The sequence below is a fragment of the Amphiura filiformis genome, chromosome 11 (assembly GCF_039555335.1).
Source record: "Amphiura filiformis chromosome 11, Afil_fr2py, whole genome shotgun sequence".
Lineage (NCBI taxonomy): Eukaryota > Metazoa > Echinodermata > Ophiuroidea > Amphilepidida > Amphiuridae > Amphiura > Amphiura filiformis.
The window spans coordinates 63,288,360-63,306,349 of record NC_092638.1 but is presented as its reverse complement, the minus strand read 5'-3'; the positions used below and the strand labels follow the sequence as shown (position 1 = coordinate 63,306,349).

At 43.4% G+C, this 17,990-nt stretch overlaps 1 protein-coding gene across 1 annotated transcript in view; it reads right to left on the bottom strand.

Moving 5' to 3' along the window:
• The window catches only part of LOC140163844 (uncharacterized), an 84,119-nt gene that overhangs the window by 61,587 nt on the left and 4,542 nt on the right, over window positions 1-17,990 (bottom strand). The window contains exons 3-7 of the mRNA XM_072187158.1: window positions 14,443-14,493; window positions 13,312-13,406; window positions 12,642-12,855; window positions 11,500-11,781; window positions 2,633-2,683 (exon numbers count right to left, since the gene is read on the bottom strand). Of these exons, the coding sequence (XP_072043259.1) occupies window positions 2,633-2,683; window positions 11,500-11,781; window positions 12,642-12,855; window positions 13,312-13,406; window positions 14,443-14,493 (693 nt within the window). The remainder of the gene's footprint in view (window positions 1-2,632; window positions 2,684-11,499; window positions 11,782-12,641; window positions 12,856-13,311; window positions 13,407-14,442; window positions 14,494-17,990) is intronic.

The following is a 17,990-nucleotide window of genomic DNA, read 5'->3' as shown; positions in this document are numbered from 1 at the left end:
ATCAAAATTCATCACATTAATGAATTTCTGCCAAGCTACAAAATTGTTACAAACTTACAAAATCATCTCTAATTGGGCTACAAAACCACAGGTTTGGCAACCCTGAAGCATGCCTTAAGCACTGTGAATAGAGTGAACAACAGATCACTACTATTCATCATTTTATCAGCTGTTGTTATTGTTCTGTATCTCTGCAATCAGGAAACATTTTATCAATCAGTTCATGTATAGAACCAATGAGCTATTCCATTTGAAATCTACACTACCCCTGTGGAAGATTTTGGAAATATCTTCCACAGAGGGAGTATGAATTTCAAATGGAATGAGCACATTAGCAACTCCATTTAAAATTCACTCTCCCTCAGGGGAAAATTCAGGTTGAATCATTCTCAGGGGGAGTATGAAATTCAAATGGAGCTGTCTAATGTGCTCATTCCATTTGAAATTCATACTCCGCCTGTGGCAGATATTTCCAAAATCTTCCACAGGGGGAATGTGGATTTTAAATGGAATAGTCCACTGAAAGACAGACTTAATCAGGGAGTGTGAATTTCAGATGGAGTTACATGAATGAGTGACTCCACTTGAAATCTACACCCCTCTGTGGGATATTAAGGCCGTGTCTTCCATAGGGGGTGTATGGATTTAAACTGGAACAGCCTGATGTAACAGGTGTTTATTTCCTTGTTAGTAAGCCAGTCTACATATTAAACATGGAAGTCAAATCAAAATCAACCATCAATCACTTTTGCCAGGTCAAGGTTGTTAGGGAACAAACCAAAAGATCGATGACATCCTTTAAACGTAACTGGTTTCGTTTCTCAGCCAACCCCCTCCTTCCCTGCCAGAAACGTAATAATAAAATGTTGAAAATTTTGACATAATAATAATAATGACACATTTTTTCAGACCGATGTTTTTGTACAAACGTAATTGAGTATTTTTACCCCTCCCCCCTAAACGAAACCAGTAACGTTTATAGGACGTCATCGATCTTTTGGTTTGTTCCCTTATCCTGAGGGTGGCATAACACAAAAAGGGTCATCTTTATTAACACTATTTTGATATAGCGATCAACAGAAGCCTCCAAGCCATACACAGGAATGAGAGTGCACTTTCCTAAAAAAAAACCTTTAAAAAAAGGGTTAAGCAGCGCCAAGGGTTTATCATTAAAATTTTTCATGTTCCTCCTGTCATTCTTAATGGATTTTTGTGTATTATGGCAATAGCCAATATCGAAAGCAAAACAGATGCCATGTGATGACAATATATAGGCCTATGCTGAAGCTGCAATGTCTGTATGTTGTAACAGAAAAATTTGTTTTTCCAAGGCAGCGTGAAATTGGGCAAAAAGTACCAAAAACAGGCTAAAATTAAATAAAGTTGCGGAAATTTGCGGGGGGGGGGACCATTCTTGGCCACTTTTTCACCAGTCAATAAAACATCAGAAGAATCATCATTTTTTGGGGGGAGAGGGAATTCCAAATTTTAGGCAAATTTTACTCTTTTCCCTCCTGAAATTCTCCATCCGCAAAAAATCTGGCGCTGCAATTGATGGAAAGTTTTGTTCAAAAAATGCAACAATATTTTATTTTAATGAAGATCTGTGATGAATTAGGGGTTCATATACAATTGAGAGCACAATTACTTGAGGCAAAAGAGAGCATAATTATTATACAAAATGTATGCTGAAAATCTGTAACTCCAACAACAATAGCATCATGTGTTCCTGCCTCAGTCTCACTGTGGACTGATAAGGGGCTGTGCAATAATTATGAGTAATTTTGGGTAAAATTTCCAAACAGCTCGCCAAAAATCGCTTGCCCCTCCCCTCTCGGCCTGCCAAAAATCGCTTCCCCCGCCCGCCAAAAATTCTTTGCCCCCCCTTGAACATGCCAAATTTTGGGATCCCAAATTGCAAAACCTGAAATGGTCTAGATGTATGTTGCGAGCAGGAAAATTTGCATATTTAAGCATTTCCGTACTGTTTTCCTAAGCCTTTTTAGAGCGTTTTATTAAAAAGGCACCCCATGAATGCATGCCAAAAATCGCTTGCCCCCCTCTCGGCTTGCCAAAATTGCTTGCCCCACCTTTTGGCTCACCAAAAATTTCTTGCCCCCCAGGGCTCATAATTATTGCACAGCCCCTAAATCAACTGTCTAAATCAAGTATCCAAACATATCTAGTAAAAGTGGTTATTTTCGTATGTGTACATTTTTGCGATTTGCAGATTTTTAGCCATTTCACTTGTTTTTAAATTTGCTATTTTGATTTGAGTTTTCTTACATAGAGCTATACATAAAAAGAACATATTTGTGTGTTTTTATTTTCGCAGTAGCTGCATTGAGCACGAAAATTAATGTACTGTGAAAATTTCCACTTTTACAGTATCCAAATATATCTTATACTGTAAAGGTGGGAATTTTTGTGCTACATTTTTTGTGCTACATACGGCAACCATGAAAATAACAACTCACAAATATATTCCTTTCATGTATCTATAATGTAAATGCAAGGAAGCTTAGAATGGCAAATTTAAGAACAGGTGAAACTGTTCAAAATTGGTAAAGCGTAAAAAAATAACAATTTTCACTTCACAGAATTCCCTGTTGAAAACACAAATGTAACTTACCTAAAAATTGCATATCTATATTAAGAAGTTTGTTCCCAGTCAAGTTGTGCCCTGGAGTAGAAATTAAAGTAAGAACAGTGTAAGAGTCTTTATATTTCATCATACTTTGAATATAATTTGTGACCATCCACCATGAACCTCTCATAGAGTCAGCCCCTGTCAATTTTGTTTTATATCATATTTAGAAAGTATATGTTATACGCTTTTAAATAGTCCCAAACAAAAATGTTTGGTAGACTCATAACCGGTGCGATCTTACCTTTCCGATGTTGATTAAGATACTTCTTGCATCGATCCCGAGAAAAAAAAAAAACCAATAGTCATTTTGTCCCACATAAATGAATAAATAACAAAAACCCCGATCCCCGAGTGGACTCACCCATTCGGTGACGTCACACACGATAATCATCCCTTATCCGACTTGGGCAGCCCTACTCGCCAAACTTGTAGGGGCGGCGGGTCCCGGATAATCAACATCGGAAAGGTAAGATCGCACGGGTTATGAGTCTACCAAACATTTTTGTTTGGGACTAGACTCAGTACACCGTCGATCTTACCGCTTCCGATGTTGATTAAGATACTTCTTGCATCAACATCTGAAAGATCGATCTAGCAAGTAACCGACGGATGGAGGTACAAGATTGGCCAGCATCTGATAAGGATCGGGAGAGTGGGTAGCATGGTAATCGCGAGGTCAAACTATTTCCCCCCTCACGGCCGGGAAACAGAAAGACTACGTGAACAGACAAAAACCCCTGAACTGAAAGTGCAGTGGTTAAGAATAGAAACACTGGTTCTTACCATGTTGGAATTCTGATTGTCCGCAAAACACCTGATACCCAACCACCATATTATCTCCATGAGAATAGCCCTGGAGAACTTATCGCCTGGTCGTTGGTTTACGCTTTTGTAGTAAACCGTGGAAAAGGACGACGGGTTCTTCCAAGACACAGCCTGACAAATCTCTTCTATGGGGACCCCCTATGGTAGGCCCACGAAGATGAGATAGATCTGGTTGAGTGGGCCTTGGGGCGGCGTCTTTTGCCGCCCCGAGTCCACCAACACCTGGACCAGCCACCGTGCCAGAGTCTGTTTAGCGGCTGGACCGTGCGGTTCTGCGTGAGTGATAAATAAGCGGTCATGAGCCCCTCTTAAGGTTTGTGTTCGGCCAAGGTAGTGCTGTAGCGCCCTCACCGGGCACCACAACCTGTCTTCGGCTATTGACGAACCCTGCCCAATACTGGGAAGGAAGAGGGGCGAGTGTCGGAATGTACTTCGCTCATTTTTTGCAAGGAAATCCGGGCGAAGAAACAGCGTCGCTCCGTTGTTAGTAATACGGAGGCTGACTTGAGACTGCGTGCAACTCTGAGCAGCGCCGTCCCGAAGCCAACGCCAGAAGAAAGGCCGCCTTAAGAGTGACGTATTTAAGGGTCGCTTTTGACAGGGGCTCAAAAGGTGGACCCTTAATATACTCCAAGACTGTGTTGAGGTCCCATGGAGGGACCACCTTCCTTTCCGGCGGGCGCTCGTTGAACATACCGTCGAGAAGAAGACTTAGGGACCCATCTGAATTGATAGTCGACCCGTCTTCAAATCCCTGATGAATCGAGAGAATGGCTGACTTATAGTTGGCTATCGTTGCCTGCTGAAGTCCTGACCTGAACTTTTCTGTCAGAAAATCTGCCACTAGAGGCACAGAGGCTCTAGTGGGAGATGTATTTCTCTCATCGCACCATGCGTAGTAGGGAGCCAAACGCTGACTATACGTACGGAGGGTAGACTCTCGTCTACCCCCCGGCGATGAGAGAAGCAGCTTCTGATGAAAAAGCCTCCTCCGCCGCACGTTCCTGATAAGGGCCATGCAGCTAACTGCAGGTGCTCTAGTGGTAGACTTGGTACCTCTCCTCCGGCATCCGGAGTAGATTTGGTAACTGGGGAGTACTCGCGGCTGTGCCGCTAGTAGATCCACCATCGGTCGAAACCACAGGTGTTTCGCCAGAACGGTGCTATCAGAATGACGTTGCAATCCTCCCTCCCGATCTTGGTCACCACCCTTGCGAGTAGTGAGATCGGGGGGAAAGCGTAAGCAGTCATTCCTCCCCAGTCTCACGGACAGAGCGTCCACGGCGAATGCCTGTGGGTCTGCGGCCCTCGAGCAGTACACCGGCAGCTGATGATTGCGATGAGATGCGAACAAATCTATCGAGGGGTGGTACATCACCTCGAAGACCGTCTGGGCGACCTGCGGAGCAAGGGACCATGCTGTAGGTCCCGACACCTTTCCTCGTGACAGATCGTCCGCGAGGATGTTGGTGACTCCGCTATGTGCATCGCTCTCAACGTAATCTGCCTGGCCTTGCACCACCCTATCAGGCGTAGTGCGTGCAGGCACAACCGTGGTGACCTGGTGCCCCCTTGTCTGTTGAGGTAGGCCACCACGGTTGTGTTGTCTGTTGGACAACGATATGAGATCCCACGATCACCTTCTCGAAATGCTGGAGAGTTCTCTCCACTGCCCAAAGTTCGAGAAGGTTGATATGGAACTCCGTCTCCGTGGCCGACCATAGGCCCGAGACTGAGTCCCGTGGATGTGGCCCCCAGCCCAGCTTTGACGCTGTCGGTCGTCACTACGTGGCCTTGCACCGCTGGTGCAGGGAACCTGACACCTTGAGTCAAATTGGGCTGATGGGTCCACCACCAGAGTTCCTCTCGCGCGATCTCCGACATCGGAACCGCGAGGGATATTGGGTGACGACTGGGCCTGTAAAAGGCTAGAAGGTGTAGTTGTATAGGCCTCATGTGAAAGCGGCAGCACGCACGCGAGGTCTACCATACTGGCCATAAGGCCCAAAACCTTCATCCATGCCACAGCGGGTGCTCCTCTGACTCGCCAAGAGTCGGGCACACCTCGCCATGTTCGTCACCCTCTCGGGTGAGGGCGCCGCGATCCCTCCTTGAGGTTGATCTGGGCCCCTAAGAATAGTGGTGTTCATGCGTCGGGACCAAATTGGATTTCTTGACGTTGATCAGAAATCCCAGGTCCCGCACCGTCACGGACTACTAACTCCACGAGACACTGTGTCTCCAGTGGGGTGCGTCCGTAAATGAACCAATCGTCCAGGTAGCAACACATGTTGACTCCCCTGCGCTTCAGGTGCGCTGCCACCGCCCTGACCAGGAGTGTAAACACTCTGGGGAGGTGGACAAGCCGAATGGCAGGCATCGAAACTGGTAAGTTTGACCCTGTACCTTGAAGCGTAGAAACCTCTGATCTTGAGGTGCGATCGGAACATGCAGATATGCGTCCGAGAGATCTAGCGATGCCGCCCACATACCCTTGATGGGGCAGGCTAGCACCGAAGCGAGAGTCTCCATTCTGAACCTCTTGGGCCTGATGAACTCGTTCAACGGCTTGAGGTTCAGAATGGGCCTCAGTCGCCGGTCTTCTTTGGAGCCAGAAAAAAGTGCTCCAAAACCCCTTGGTGAAAGGGGGTAGACCGGGACAATCGCTGCTTCGTGAGAAGCTGAGTGACCTCTGACAGTAGTGCCCGGCGCTGGGGGCCGCTCTGGCGGCACTACCGTGGACCTCTGAATCGTGCAGGCGCACGAGGGTGGCTGGTAAATTCCAGTCTGTAACCCCCACTGACCACTGACAATACCCAGGCGCCCGGTGAGATGGCATGCCATCTCTGGGCGTAATGCACAGCGGCCGCCCACAGGGGAATCCCTGTGGAAGTCCAAACCTGCCGGCATGGACTGTCGACCGCCGTGCCCTCAGGACCGATCTGGTTTGCCACCCTTAGAAGAACGGCTCTTCTTAGGGGGCTTGCCATACGATCCAGCACTACTCTTGCGCTTCCCAGATTTTTGGGAGGTGCTGGAGTCGCCTCGGGCTCGGGTGTAGTCTGTGGTGCGCGTCCTGCTGAAGCCGGAGCTGGCGCTGAAGAACGCTTAGAAGACTTCTTCTTCTTGTGCTTCTTCTTCGCCTTACTGCCCTTCCCCTTGGTCAGGGCAGCCTCTGACTTCTTCAGAGTGCTCTCATTGGTGGCCTTTTTCGCCCGGTCCTCCACCGTAGCGCAAAAGGCCTGTCCAAAGAGTAGCCCCTGTCCCACCGAGTCTGACTTCTTCATTGCTTCAGCAAAGTCGGAGCCGTAAGTTGACTGGAGGGACAGACAGGCATTCTCCGGCGGCGAGATGACATCCTATGGGCTAGGCCCATAGAACTCTCGTTGAGGTTAGCTGTTAGCACCGCTAACAGATTAACCTCATGCGGAAGAGTTCCGACGTTGCCCGTGGTCGTTCGCTACCTTCCTACCGAGGTGCTCGGCAAGCGTGGTAGCGACGCTAGAGACTCTGATAAGCGAGCGTGCTCGCTTATCGATGAGCTTTAGCTCCTCCTCCCACTGGGGGGAGAACGACCCGTGCGCCTTGGCCGCTAGCGGCAGGCGCTGGCAACGCCTGGATCCATGTCAGGGACCCTGAGGTAGGTTTCAGTAGTCCTCCTGCGAAACACGCAGTGGAAGCGCAAGCACGCGGCGTCGAAGCTCCAGCGAGCCTGACAGCCCCACGAAACCTACCCTTGAGGTCCGCCCGGGAATGCAAGTGCGGGCGACCCTTGTGTGGACGCCGCTAGCTGGGCATCCTACTGAAAGATGCCCTGGTCCTCCTGAACGGACTCCTCCTGAGAGAAAGCCAGGCCCAAACCTTGGGCCACACGGCTCATCACCTCAGCGGTGTCCGCAGGCAGACCATTGCTAGCGAGTTCCTCACGGGAAGCGGGGAAGGATACCTGAAGCTAGCTGCACAGTCTCATCAGACTGTGAGTCGCTACTGGTTTCATCTTCCGACTCCTTTCCTCGCCTTCAGACTCTGACTCACTCTCTGATGAGGAAGAGATCTGACGACGGGCATCTGAAGGTGGACAGGGAGGTGTCGCCACCGTGTGGCTAGCCAACTGAACACCAGCAGAAGAGGGAGTACTCCGCTAGACCCCGAGATGCTAGCTATAGCACCCGGGATCCGCGACGCCTCGCTGCTGTCGCCTAGCCATAGCAGTGTGCGGCCTACCCTGAGCTGTATCAGGGTTAGCCACTTTCGCCGCCGGGTTGGGTAACAACTGGTGGTACTGCTTGCCCAACGCTAGGCGGCACTTGCCACGGTGCTAGACCGTGGAAGAAACCACCCTGCGGCGGATACCACGGGCATACCCTGTTGGTAGCTGACCCTGAAAGGATCCGCCACCAGGGAAACCCCATGGAACGGTAGTACCAGTACCGCCTCCCCCTGTTGCCACAGAGACTGTGGTAACCAGGACGAGTACTGCGGTACCTGCGTGGTTGTAGCGTAGGTGCCCGGTAGGGCTACCGGCTGCGTACCAATGTACCCATGCCTCACAGCGTTCCCCGCTAGAGGATCAAGCCGTGTGTATGGGTACCCCGCTATACTGGCTGTCCCTTGGCTAAAAGGAGCTTGCCTAGTATCACGGGTAGCTGAGCGTGTATACCCTCGATCAGTCACCTCGCTACCTGAATAGGCAGTATCAATCAATGGAGCCATGCTCCGCTGAATAGATAGTGATCGATCATAAGAGGGTAATTGACCCATTGACTGTAATGGATCACCCACGCTCTGCTGGCTCTCGAGGACATAAGTGGGTTGTTGATCAGCCAGGCTGTTCAAACTACCTACCCTAACCTCTTGAGCCTCGCCCAAGGTCGCTGTGTGTGGCGGACCACTCACGGCAGCTATGGGCGCGTGCATAGTGGCTACCACTGAAGTCAAGCCGTAGCTCGCCTCGGTAGCTGCCACTGTTTGCACTTGGGTCGCTGTCCCGTGAGAGACTGCGAGCCCAACCCCGGTATAGCCGCTAGCCAGTCCCGGAGGACAGCCGGCAGCCATTCCAAGGCCCAGGGAATCACTCGGCGGTCCCACCATGGAACGCGCTGCCGTGTGACAACCCCAGTTGGTTCTGCTAAGACTACACCCGGCGTTAGCCCGGTATCGTCTCTGCTAAACCCATGCACGCCATTCGACCCTTGCGGGGAACGAAAAGCGTGCTGCGTGCCGTGGATCAACCCAGGCAAGCCCGGGTTCCACTGGCACGCTGCGTGCTACAGACCGGCGAGGCAAGTCCGCTGCACGCTGTATGCTAGGATTCAACCCAGGCAAGCCCGGGTACCCTTGGCATACTGTCCGTCGCCGCTGCTACTTCGCTGGGTGCTAGACCCGCTTCGTTAGCCAGCAATAGACGGGTGTCCACCTGCAAGAAGCTCGCTAGAGATCTCACTGGTAGACTGGTACTCGCCTGTTAGGGCAAGTACCGGCCTGCTGCCTGCTACTAGCTTAGACGTTAAGTCAGTGCTTTCGCTGGCTGCTAGGCCTTCGGGCTCGCTAGCAGTCCCCGGAGGGTCCGCCTGCTTGCCCGGGACCGGAGCCCCAGAGGATACCTTAGCGTGGCCCTTGCCGGCCTCGCTAGTACCTACCATATCAATCTTACCTGTAGGCTTCTGTTTCTTAGTCTTCGTCTTCTGTCTGTGTCAAGACCTAAACGAGCGCTACTTTCTAAATCCTCAAGTGGATGTCCGATAAGCCTATGCAAAAGGAAGCACACTTATTTGATTTAGAGCAATCCCTGTGGGTGTAGCAGAGTGGATGCGGGTCCCACTCTGCCACAAGGGAAGGGCATGATTGACAAGGCCTGGACATTGTAGTAATCGGGAGCGTACAGCACTACCCCCGAACACAAGCTCAAGCCCAATAAACAGACCCACACGCACAGTGGCTGACGCTGATGTAGTGGTATGATATAAAAATATATATACAAAGGGATGAAAAACTGAAAACCTTTTGGGGAAGATTTGTCAGGCTGGTCCTTCGAAACCCACCGAACTCTTAGCAGTAACTCGTCATCAGACGCGTACTGAAAGATATAACGATAGAGCACACCATAAACATAGCGATAATCACTCACCATACATGTATACACAGTACTGTACAAACATCTATTGTAACTTACTAGTCTGCTATAGTTGTTTTACGTGAGAACAAAAATAAAATGGCGTCCTAAGGGCGGCCATTTTGAAAACGTGTGTCCCGTATACGAACGGAACCACACATACCAGCTAAGTTTTTGGATCGTTTTTGTCACTTTTCTAGCCGAAAAATGTCGTCAAAACTATCTCCCTAGCGACTATACTGGTTGGTTTTTACCTCAGTGTAACAAACAAACTGTATATCTCGTCCTTTGGTTCGTAATGATACTTAGCGTTGGTAAAGAAAAAATCCACACGCCTATCTCATCTAGAAACCAAGGAGGATAAGGGGTGATTATCGTGTGTGACGTCACCGAATGGGTGAGTCCACTCGGGGGATCGGGGTGTTTTTGTTATTTATTCATTTATGTGGGACAAAATGACTATTGTTTTTTTTCCGCATCTCGGGATCGATGCAAGAAGTATCTTAATCAACATCGGAAACGGTAAGATCGACCGGTGTACTGAGTCTGATATATCTTTTGGCTTCATACGATATCCATAAGTGGTGTTACGGTTGATTAAATTTTGCAATTCATGCACATTATGAATACAACTTCCATGCACATTTTGCCCTGTAATTCAAAATCAAATTTGCTGACTTTACGAGAGGTTTGTGGTGGATGGTCAAATTTATGTAATTCTGTTCTGTAAATCTTGAACTGTTTGAGTGCATGAACATTTTAAAAATTTTGTAAAATGCACAAAACGTTCATACTCACAAATATTTCTTTTTTGTAAAGATTTTGAAGAAAATGTGTCAATTTCATGAAAATTGGGCTATTCCAGTTGAAATCCATACTACCCCTGTGGAAGATTTTGCAATCATCTTCCACAGGGGGAGTATGTTTTTTAAATATAATTGGTCAGAGTTAATCATTTTAAAACCCATACTCCCCCTGTATTATGGCATAAACTATATCTTCCACAACTGGGGTATGTATTTCAAATGGAAGTTATCCAATTGGCTATTCTATTCAAAATTCATACTCCCTCTGTGGCAGACTTTGGCTAAATCTTCCACAGGGGTAGTGTGGATTTCAAATGGAATAGTCCATTACATGCCAAAAATGTATGTTTCTTTTCAAATTGCAAAAGTTTCATGCCACAAAAATATTCAGTGAGTTTTACAGTGATTTCAAAATAAAATGGGTATCAACGTCATGATTGTCATATCTGCATTTGACATGGATTATTTGCATTCTATTTTCATACTTGCCTACAGTTCTGTCTGGACTGTATTATTTTGACTGTATGAATGTATAAGATACAGAAGCTATTTCCATAGAGGAAACTCTATTTCTTTTGTACATTTCCTTTATCAATGCTCCATTGAAATCATTGTTTTTTTACTCTGATTTTTAATAGACTTTTATATATATTGTATATTTAAATAAAATTAACTTGACATAAAATGACCTTGCATAAATTATGTGGACCATACTTCGAGGGTTGAGAACCAGAAAGTTTTAACTGAAGGTTCCTTTATGAGTTACGGCTTACTGGTTCTCAACCCCGACTTGTAAAATATAATATCCACAAGACATTTTCATAAAGCAACCACCAAACTTATGTACAACAATGTCCCTTTTTAACATGGCCAGTGAAATTCTTATTCCTCATGTTAGCTTCATTTAAACATGTTATTTAACTCAAAGTGTGTGGTATATAAAATTTGTTTTGATTACACTAATTTATTAAAGGTGAGAAAAAAGATACCCAAGAAGTGTAATATTTAAGGGTGGTATGCGACTATGAGGTCTTACTAAATTTAATTCCATTTATTCCATCACAGTGAGTTCATTTGTCTTGATTAATTTTGATAGTAAAGCTTACCTTGAAAATGTGTGCGGAGATGACCAAGACCGACTGCAGACAGCCATTGTAGTACTTGAGATTCCTCCCATTCGACTACCGGTGCATCCGTATCACCATGCCAACCCATGTTACCATAGTGATCATCAAGTGGCTCCTCATCATCATCTGTTAAATCTTCCCCATCCACAAGCTCTTCATCTGTTCTCAGTAACTCGCTGTCATCTTTACCGACTTCTTCGGAATCGTCTTCGTCAACATTGTAAGATTCGTTCTCCATGAGCGAGTCGTTGCTCTCTACGTCTGTATTGGCACAAAATTAACAGAATATTTGTTTAGTGAATACATTTATACAAAAGTCCATTAGGATAATCATAAATACACAATGTTGATTTGCTATTTAACACGGACAATTATAATAATATCTTTAAATTATAATTTTTTATTTTTTTCTTCTTTTTTTTTTTTTTTATTCGCTGTGCTTGGAACTGATGGAAGGAGAAAAGACATACATAATGAGCCATCAGTTCCCAACGATCATGAACAATTACATATAATCAAAAAATCTTTTTGAGCAACAGGTACAAAGAGAGACAGACGAGACAAAGACTATGGACGAAGACAAGTCTCACTCTCACTCATACAAAACATACAAAAAGACAGAAGACAAACAAGAAAAACGATTCATATTATACTCACACACTTAAACAATCTAAATTTAAATTATAAAAGTTGACAAGGACTAAACTGCAGTTGCATGTCATTTAGAAAGAGGAATGGCATACCACTGCATAAGTTTTATCTAGCTGTAACCTTGCAGACTTGGATGGCTAACCTGAGCTTGAAGAGCTGGACCGTGCATGCCGTTATGCTCCTCTTTCTGGCTCTAAAGTAGTGCTACATTTCATGAATGATGCTCTATTTTCAAATAACATTATTATGGTTTCACAAAGCGCCTGTCAAAGGTTCTCTTTCTGTGCATGCCTATTTGCATTATGCACATGTACATATAATGCAATCGCGTGGACAAGGTACCAAACATTCAAACATTAAAAAGCTTTAAAAATCATCTTGACATGATTATCTGATGGTTCTTCATGTCCACGGAATGTATCACTTAATGATTTGTATATTTCATTCTCAGCCAATTATATTGTCCTCACCTACTGATGGAGCTGTTAATAGGATTTTTGGTTTCACATTGGGAGATGTAGTCTCCGCTAAATCATCGCCATCATCTGGTAGATCAAAGTCACTGAATTCAACATCACTTGGATCTTGGCTTTCTGAGACAGAGTCTACACGCTTTCTTGAGCTGGGTGGGTTGTCCTGGTTCTCATCGTAAGGTATTCTTTGATTACTAGATGCAGCAGTGTCCTGTGATAATGAGTATAATAATTGTCATCATAATTGACCTTTTTGGAATGCCCAAAATCTTTTGCAATGGGCTATTCCAGTTGAAATCCATATACCCCCTGTAGAATACATATACCTTAATCTCCCACACAGGGAGTGTGAATTTCAAATGGGACTATACCTGAACGGGCGACTCTATTTGTGGGGAGATTATGGTCATGTTTGCCAATCTCAAATGGGTCCGTTGGCGCTGTAAAACAGGTGTTTTTTTGTATTGCCTAAGTAATTCATTTCATGTCGATATGAAACACACACACACTTTTATATGGAATTCACATCACTAACGATGTTCTTCCTTGGTTGATGTTAACTTCTCTTTTTCTCAGCAAGCATCGTCTTTAGTCAATCATCTACAACAAATTCACCCCCATCCACCTACATACAGTACACCCCTCCCACACACACCCACACACTTACTGATATAGTTATCTTGTTGAAGTGACCTTCAGCTGCCTCATTGACAGCTCTCAGCAAGCATTGTCTTAACTCGGCATCATCAACTTCCAATTCCGCTGAAAATCAAAAGAAAAACAGAGATTAATTGATGACAAACAAGCAGTTGTCGATGCTTGCATGGATTTGACTCTGGCTGGAAGGACCCCAGGCTTCTTTGTTGACAGGTGTCTCTTTCTTAACCCCCTGAGCACTACCTGCCTATCTAACATTGCCTCTGATTGGTCAATTACATGATATCTTCATTTTAATCACCAATCAGAAAACTTTTTTGCATGGTAAAATTATTGTAACAATGTTGCTGATTGGTCCAATTGATAATGAAAACTTCTTTTTGACCAATAGGCAGGTAGTTCTCATGGGGTCAATTGAGCTATTTCAGTTGAATTCCATACACCCCCTATGGAAGACATGACTTTAATATCCCACACAGGGAGTGTGAATTTCAAATGGCGTTACCTGAATGGTAACTCCATTTAAAGTCTGCATCCATAAGGGTGTATGGATTTTAACTGGAATAGGCCAAACTGCCTCTGCAAACAAGTTTTTAAATATTCATCAATCCTAAATGGTCCTCATAATAGCCTTGATGATTTTGAATGCATGCATATACTGTGTATTAATAATCTACTGTGTAAAAGAATATGCATAAAAGTGTATCAATCATACATTCATTAGGCCAATAATAAAAATAACTGTTTTTAATACAGGTCCGTCCGATTGCACTTTATTTTTAGTTTTGCCAAAATCGTGCAAAATCAGCCATTTTTTGGCTAAAATTGATTGATTTTGACTGAATTTATTTCAAAAAAATATAATTGTAAAAAATCAACAAATGTTTGACAAATTTTTAAGTTTGTGGTGATATTTTAGGTTCATTTTAGCCTTCAGAAAAATATTAAAAATTCAAACAAAAATCTCTGACCCTGTACTGTCTGCCCGTGAAACAGGGTTTTTTGTCGCATTATGCATATTATGCTCTTCAAAGCAAAGACTGTGGTCAGAGACGGCTCTTACTGATGGATGACAAGTGGAAACATTTGTATTTTGAGGTATCTATATTGACAGCATGGTTTTTATAGACATAGCACCTACCTAAATCTTCATCTGTAACTGAAATGATATATTCACCATCAATTCCACAATCTGCAAGGAGAAAAAGATGTTTCAATTAAGAGAGAAAATTAAAATTAATCAAAATTATCTACAGTATAGGAGCACTTTGTTTAAAATAAAATGAATCCATAATCTGAACTGCATTTATTATTTTTAAGCACTGAATAAAAAAATAGTTCTGAATCTTAAGCAAAGCAAAAGAAACAGCAATGCTTTAAATTAATAGTTGTTATAACAAGAACAATAAGATGCAGGTTGCAAATATCATGTTTAATTAACCAAGTGATGGATAATAAAACATGTAAAACTAATAAGGAGTTCCTTTCTAACTTTCTTAAATTATGGTTCATGTCAAAGTAGTAATAGCACCCCCCCCCCCTCTGAAAATGTTGGTATATTTTGCAAGAAAACTTAAAAAGGTTGAGTTAAACTGTAGCAAAAGGTTTGTGAACTATTCCTATATTGAGATATTGTCTTTTCCATTCATACAGATATAACTCAACTGTACCCACACATGGCTTATTTCTCACCATTTATCTAAGATTGTACAGAATACTGATAATATTAAAATATATGTTTTTTTAAAACTTAATGTTTGAACTGTTTTCCAGGACACATAGTAAAAGACCTGCTGATTTCACAATATTTAAAAAGTTGCATCGTGTGCAATAAAATTGTATCCGATGCCCCCAAAGACCCAATTTCATATTCAAATTCCTGACAAAAAGACCCTCTATTCAACATTCCCACTTGTAACTATACTCATCCCCTTCTGTACCCCAATGCTAAGCATTTGCCCCTGAAAGACCCCTAATTGTGAGATTTTGACCTGAAAGACCCCATATTTGTACACACTTTTCCCCTGAAAGACCTAATGTAAAACTTGACAGAATATCAATTTCTCTGTTTGAATGTCACCTTCTCTATTTGAGTGCAGGGGCAGATTTAGAGGGGGCACGCCCCTCTAATTTTTTGCAGAGCAGCGCCCCCCCCCCTTATTGAAAATTCCTGGATCCGCCCCTGGAGTGCCACAGTCTGCGCTTAAAAAAAGTTTCCTACTTTAAACATTCACAATGTACATCACATGGGAAAGATACTTCATCAAACAACAGTTAATAAATTTCTCATTATACCCTAACTCTTTTCAAATGACCTAAGAGCAAAGTCCATGGGGAAAACAATGCTGGAAACAATCTGGTATTTTTAGGATTGCAAACGGCATTTCGTCCGATTGTATCAGGCAAATTCAGGAACAGAACTTTATGATTTGACTGGGATAGCTGCTCTAAGTTAATTTGTTTGGTAAGCCATACAAAGAGAGAATGTTCCTATATTGCCACACTGATAGGCATGTAAAATCCCTAAACCAGATATTATCCCAATTTTTGGAGACTTTCCAGAATAGCCTTTGAAGATTTGGGCATTAATTCCAACCTAGAAATGGTACAATTCCAATCTTGCTCAAATTTAAATGAGAAGCTGAAATACAGAATACCGAGTGATGTGATAGGGATGCATGTGCGGACACCGTTTCAAAACTAGGAAAAAAATAATGAAATCTTGTGAATTTTAGAGAAAAAAAGTGAATAGGAGGATCTACTTATATTTAAATTGAGTAAAACAAAAAAGGGGTCATTCATCGAGAAGGAGTTGAAAAATGTGGGTTGATGTGGCCCACACATGGGCGTCAATCTCGGGGGGATTTGTCGCCCTCACCTTTCAGCAAAAATACCATTTTTTTTCTTTTCAGCCGCTTTTTGACAATTTAGGCCAATTGCCCCCACCCACATTTTAAGCCAGATTGGCGCTATGGGCCCACATCCCTGTCACCAACTTTTAATGACTGCCCCCTTTAATGATCTGTTGAAACTGATTTAAGGGGGTACTACACCCCTCAATAAATTTGTGTCTATTTTTGCATTTTTCTCACAAACTAATAACACAGTGGTAACAAAAGTTATATATTGGGGCAAGGAATCCAATTACTACACTGGAATTTCAGTGACCCAAGACAAGCGGTTCGTTATTTATGACAAGAAATAAGGTACCGCTAGGATGTACCTCATTTCCTATCATATATACTGAACCGCTTGTCTTGAGTCACTAAAATTTCAGTGTAGTAAACTAATTGGATTCCTTGCCCCAATAATATACATAACTTTTGTTACCAGTGTGTTGTTATTTTTTTGAGAAAAATGCAAAAATAGTCACAAATTTACCACAGGGGTGTAGTACCCCCTTAAAGAAATTGATGTGTAGCAAAAACATAAGTAATGATAAAATAACCCTGATTATGAGAAAAACTATCAGGCAGCTATTTAACTGTAACATCAGCATACATTTCTCCATAGAAGATGCTTCCATATGGTTATCAAATAGAGCCATCAATCACACGTAATATCCAAGGTGGGACTTGAAACCAAGCAAGCATAACAGAATAATACTTTCAGGGTTGCCAAACCCAGCGATTTGGTAGCCCAATTGGGCGACTTTTGAAGATTTTCCTGCAACTTTTGACAATTTCCTGTCCCATAGAAACCAATGGTTAAGAAAAAAATTTGGGCGACTTTTTCAACATTGGCTCCCGCGACTTCCGCTAATTTCCTGCCCCATAGAAACCAATGGTAAAGTGAAAAATTGGGCGACTTTTCGATTATTTGACCCGCGATTCGGGCTGAAATCTTTTGGCAACCCTGGGTGGGACTTGAAATCAAGCAAGCATAACAGAATAATACTCTCCTGAAAGATGATTCATGGAGTCATTGACATGGTTATCAAGATTACAGCAGACAGTTGAAGTCAAACTTCATAAATTATCTTGTCAAATATGGCTTGATTCCAAATGAAAGAAATAAGACATTCACAAATGTCATGCTTGCAAAAATCTATAGGGAACTTAGTGAAATATTGTCACTTGGAGGGAATTATTACATAATTTCTAAGGTCTTCTTTCAAAAAAGAAAATGTTTAAAAAAACACAGGGCTGTACATTTGTATTTTTCCTAAGGTAGCTTTTTAAAGTTAGTTTGTCAATTAGAACAACGGTCTATTGATTTCAAACTCTACAGTGGTACACATAAAACGTTTTCATTTGTTACGAAACTCATATCCATACAATATATTGCATACCATTTAAAAAAAATGCACAATATCATTGTTAAGCATTTGATTTCAATAACAAAATAAGAAAAGCAAAATGATGTCCATGCCCTGCCCTAGTTCATGATGGTGTACCCGGGATGGAGTAGCAGTTATCGACTTTTGAAATCAATATTGTGCATGGCAAACACAACCACCAACACTGCAATATTAAAGTTTGTTATAAGCAATTAGATTTTTAATTTGGTTATCTACTAGCACATTTGAGAGTACTCCCCACCCAGGCTAGTATTTTGCACAAGCTGAATTTTTAAAATTAATGTATGTGTGTCAACCAGAGAACCGTAAAGACTTGCCTAAGTTGCATTTGAGTTCCTTTGCCTTGGGGTAAATTTTGTGTGCAAACAGAGAACTTCCTCCTCTGAAAT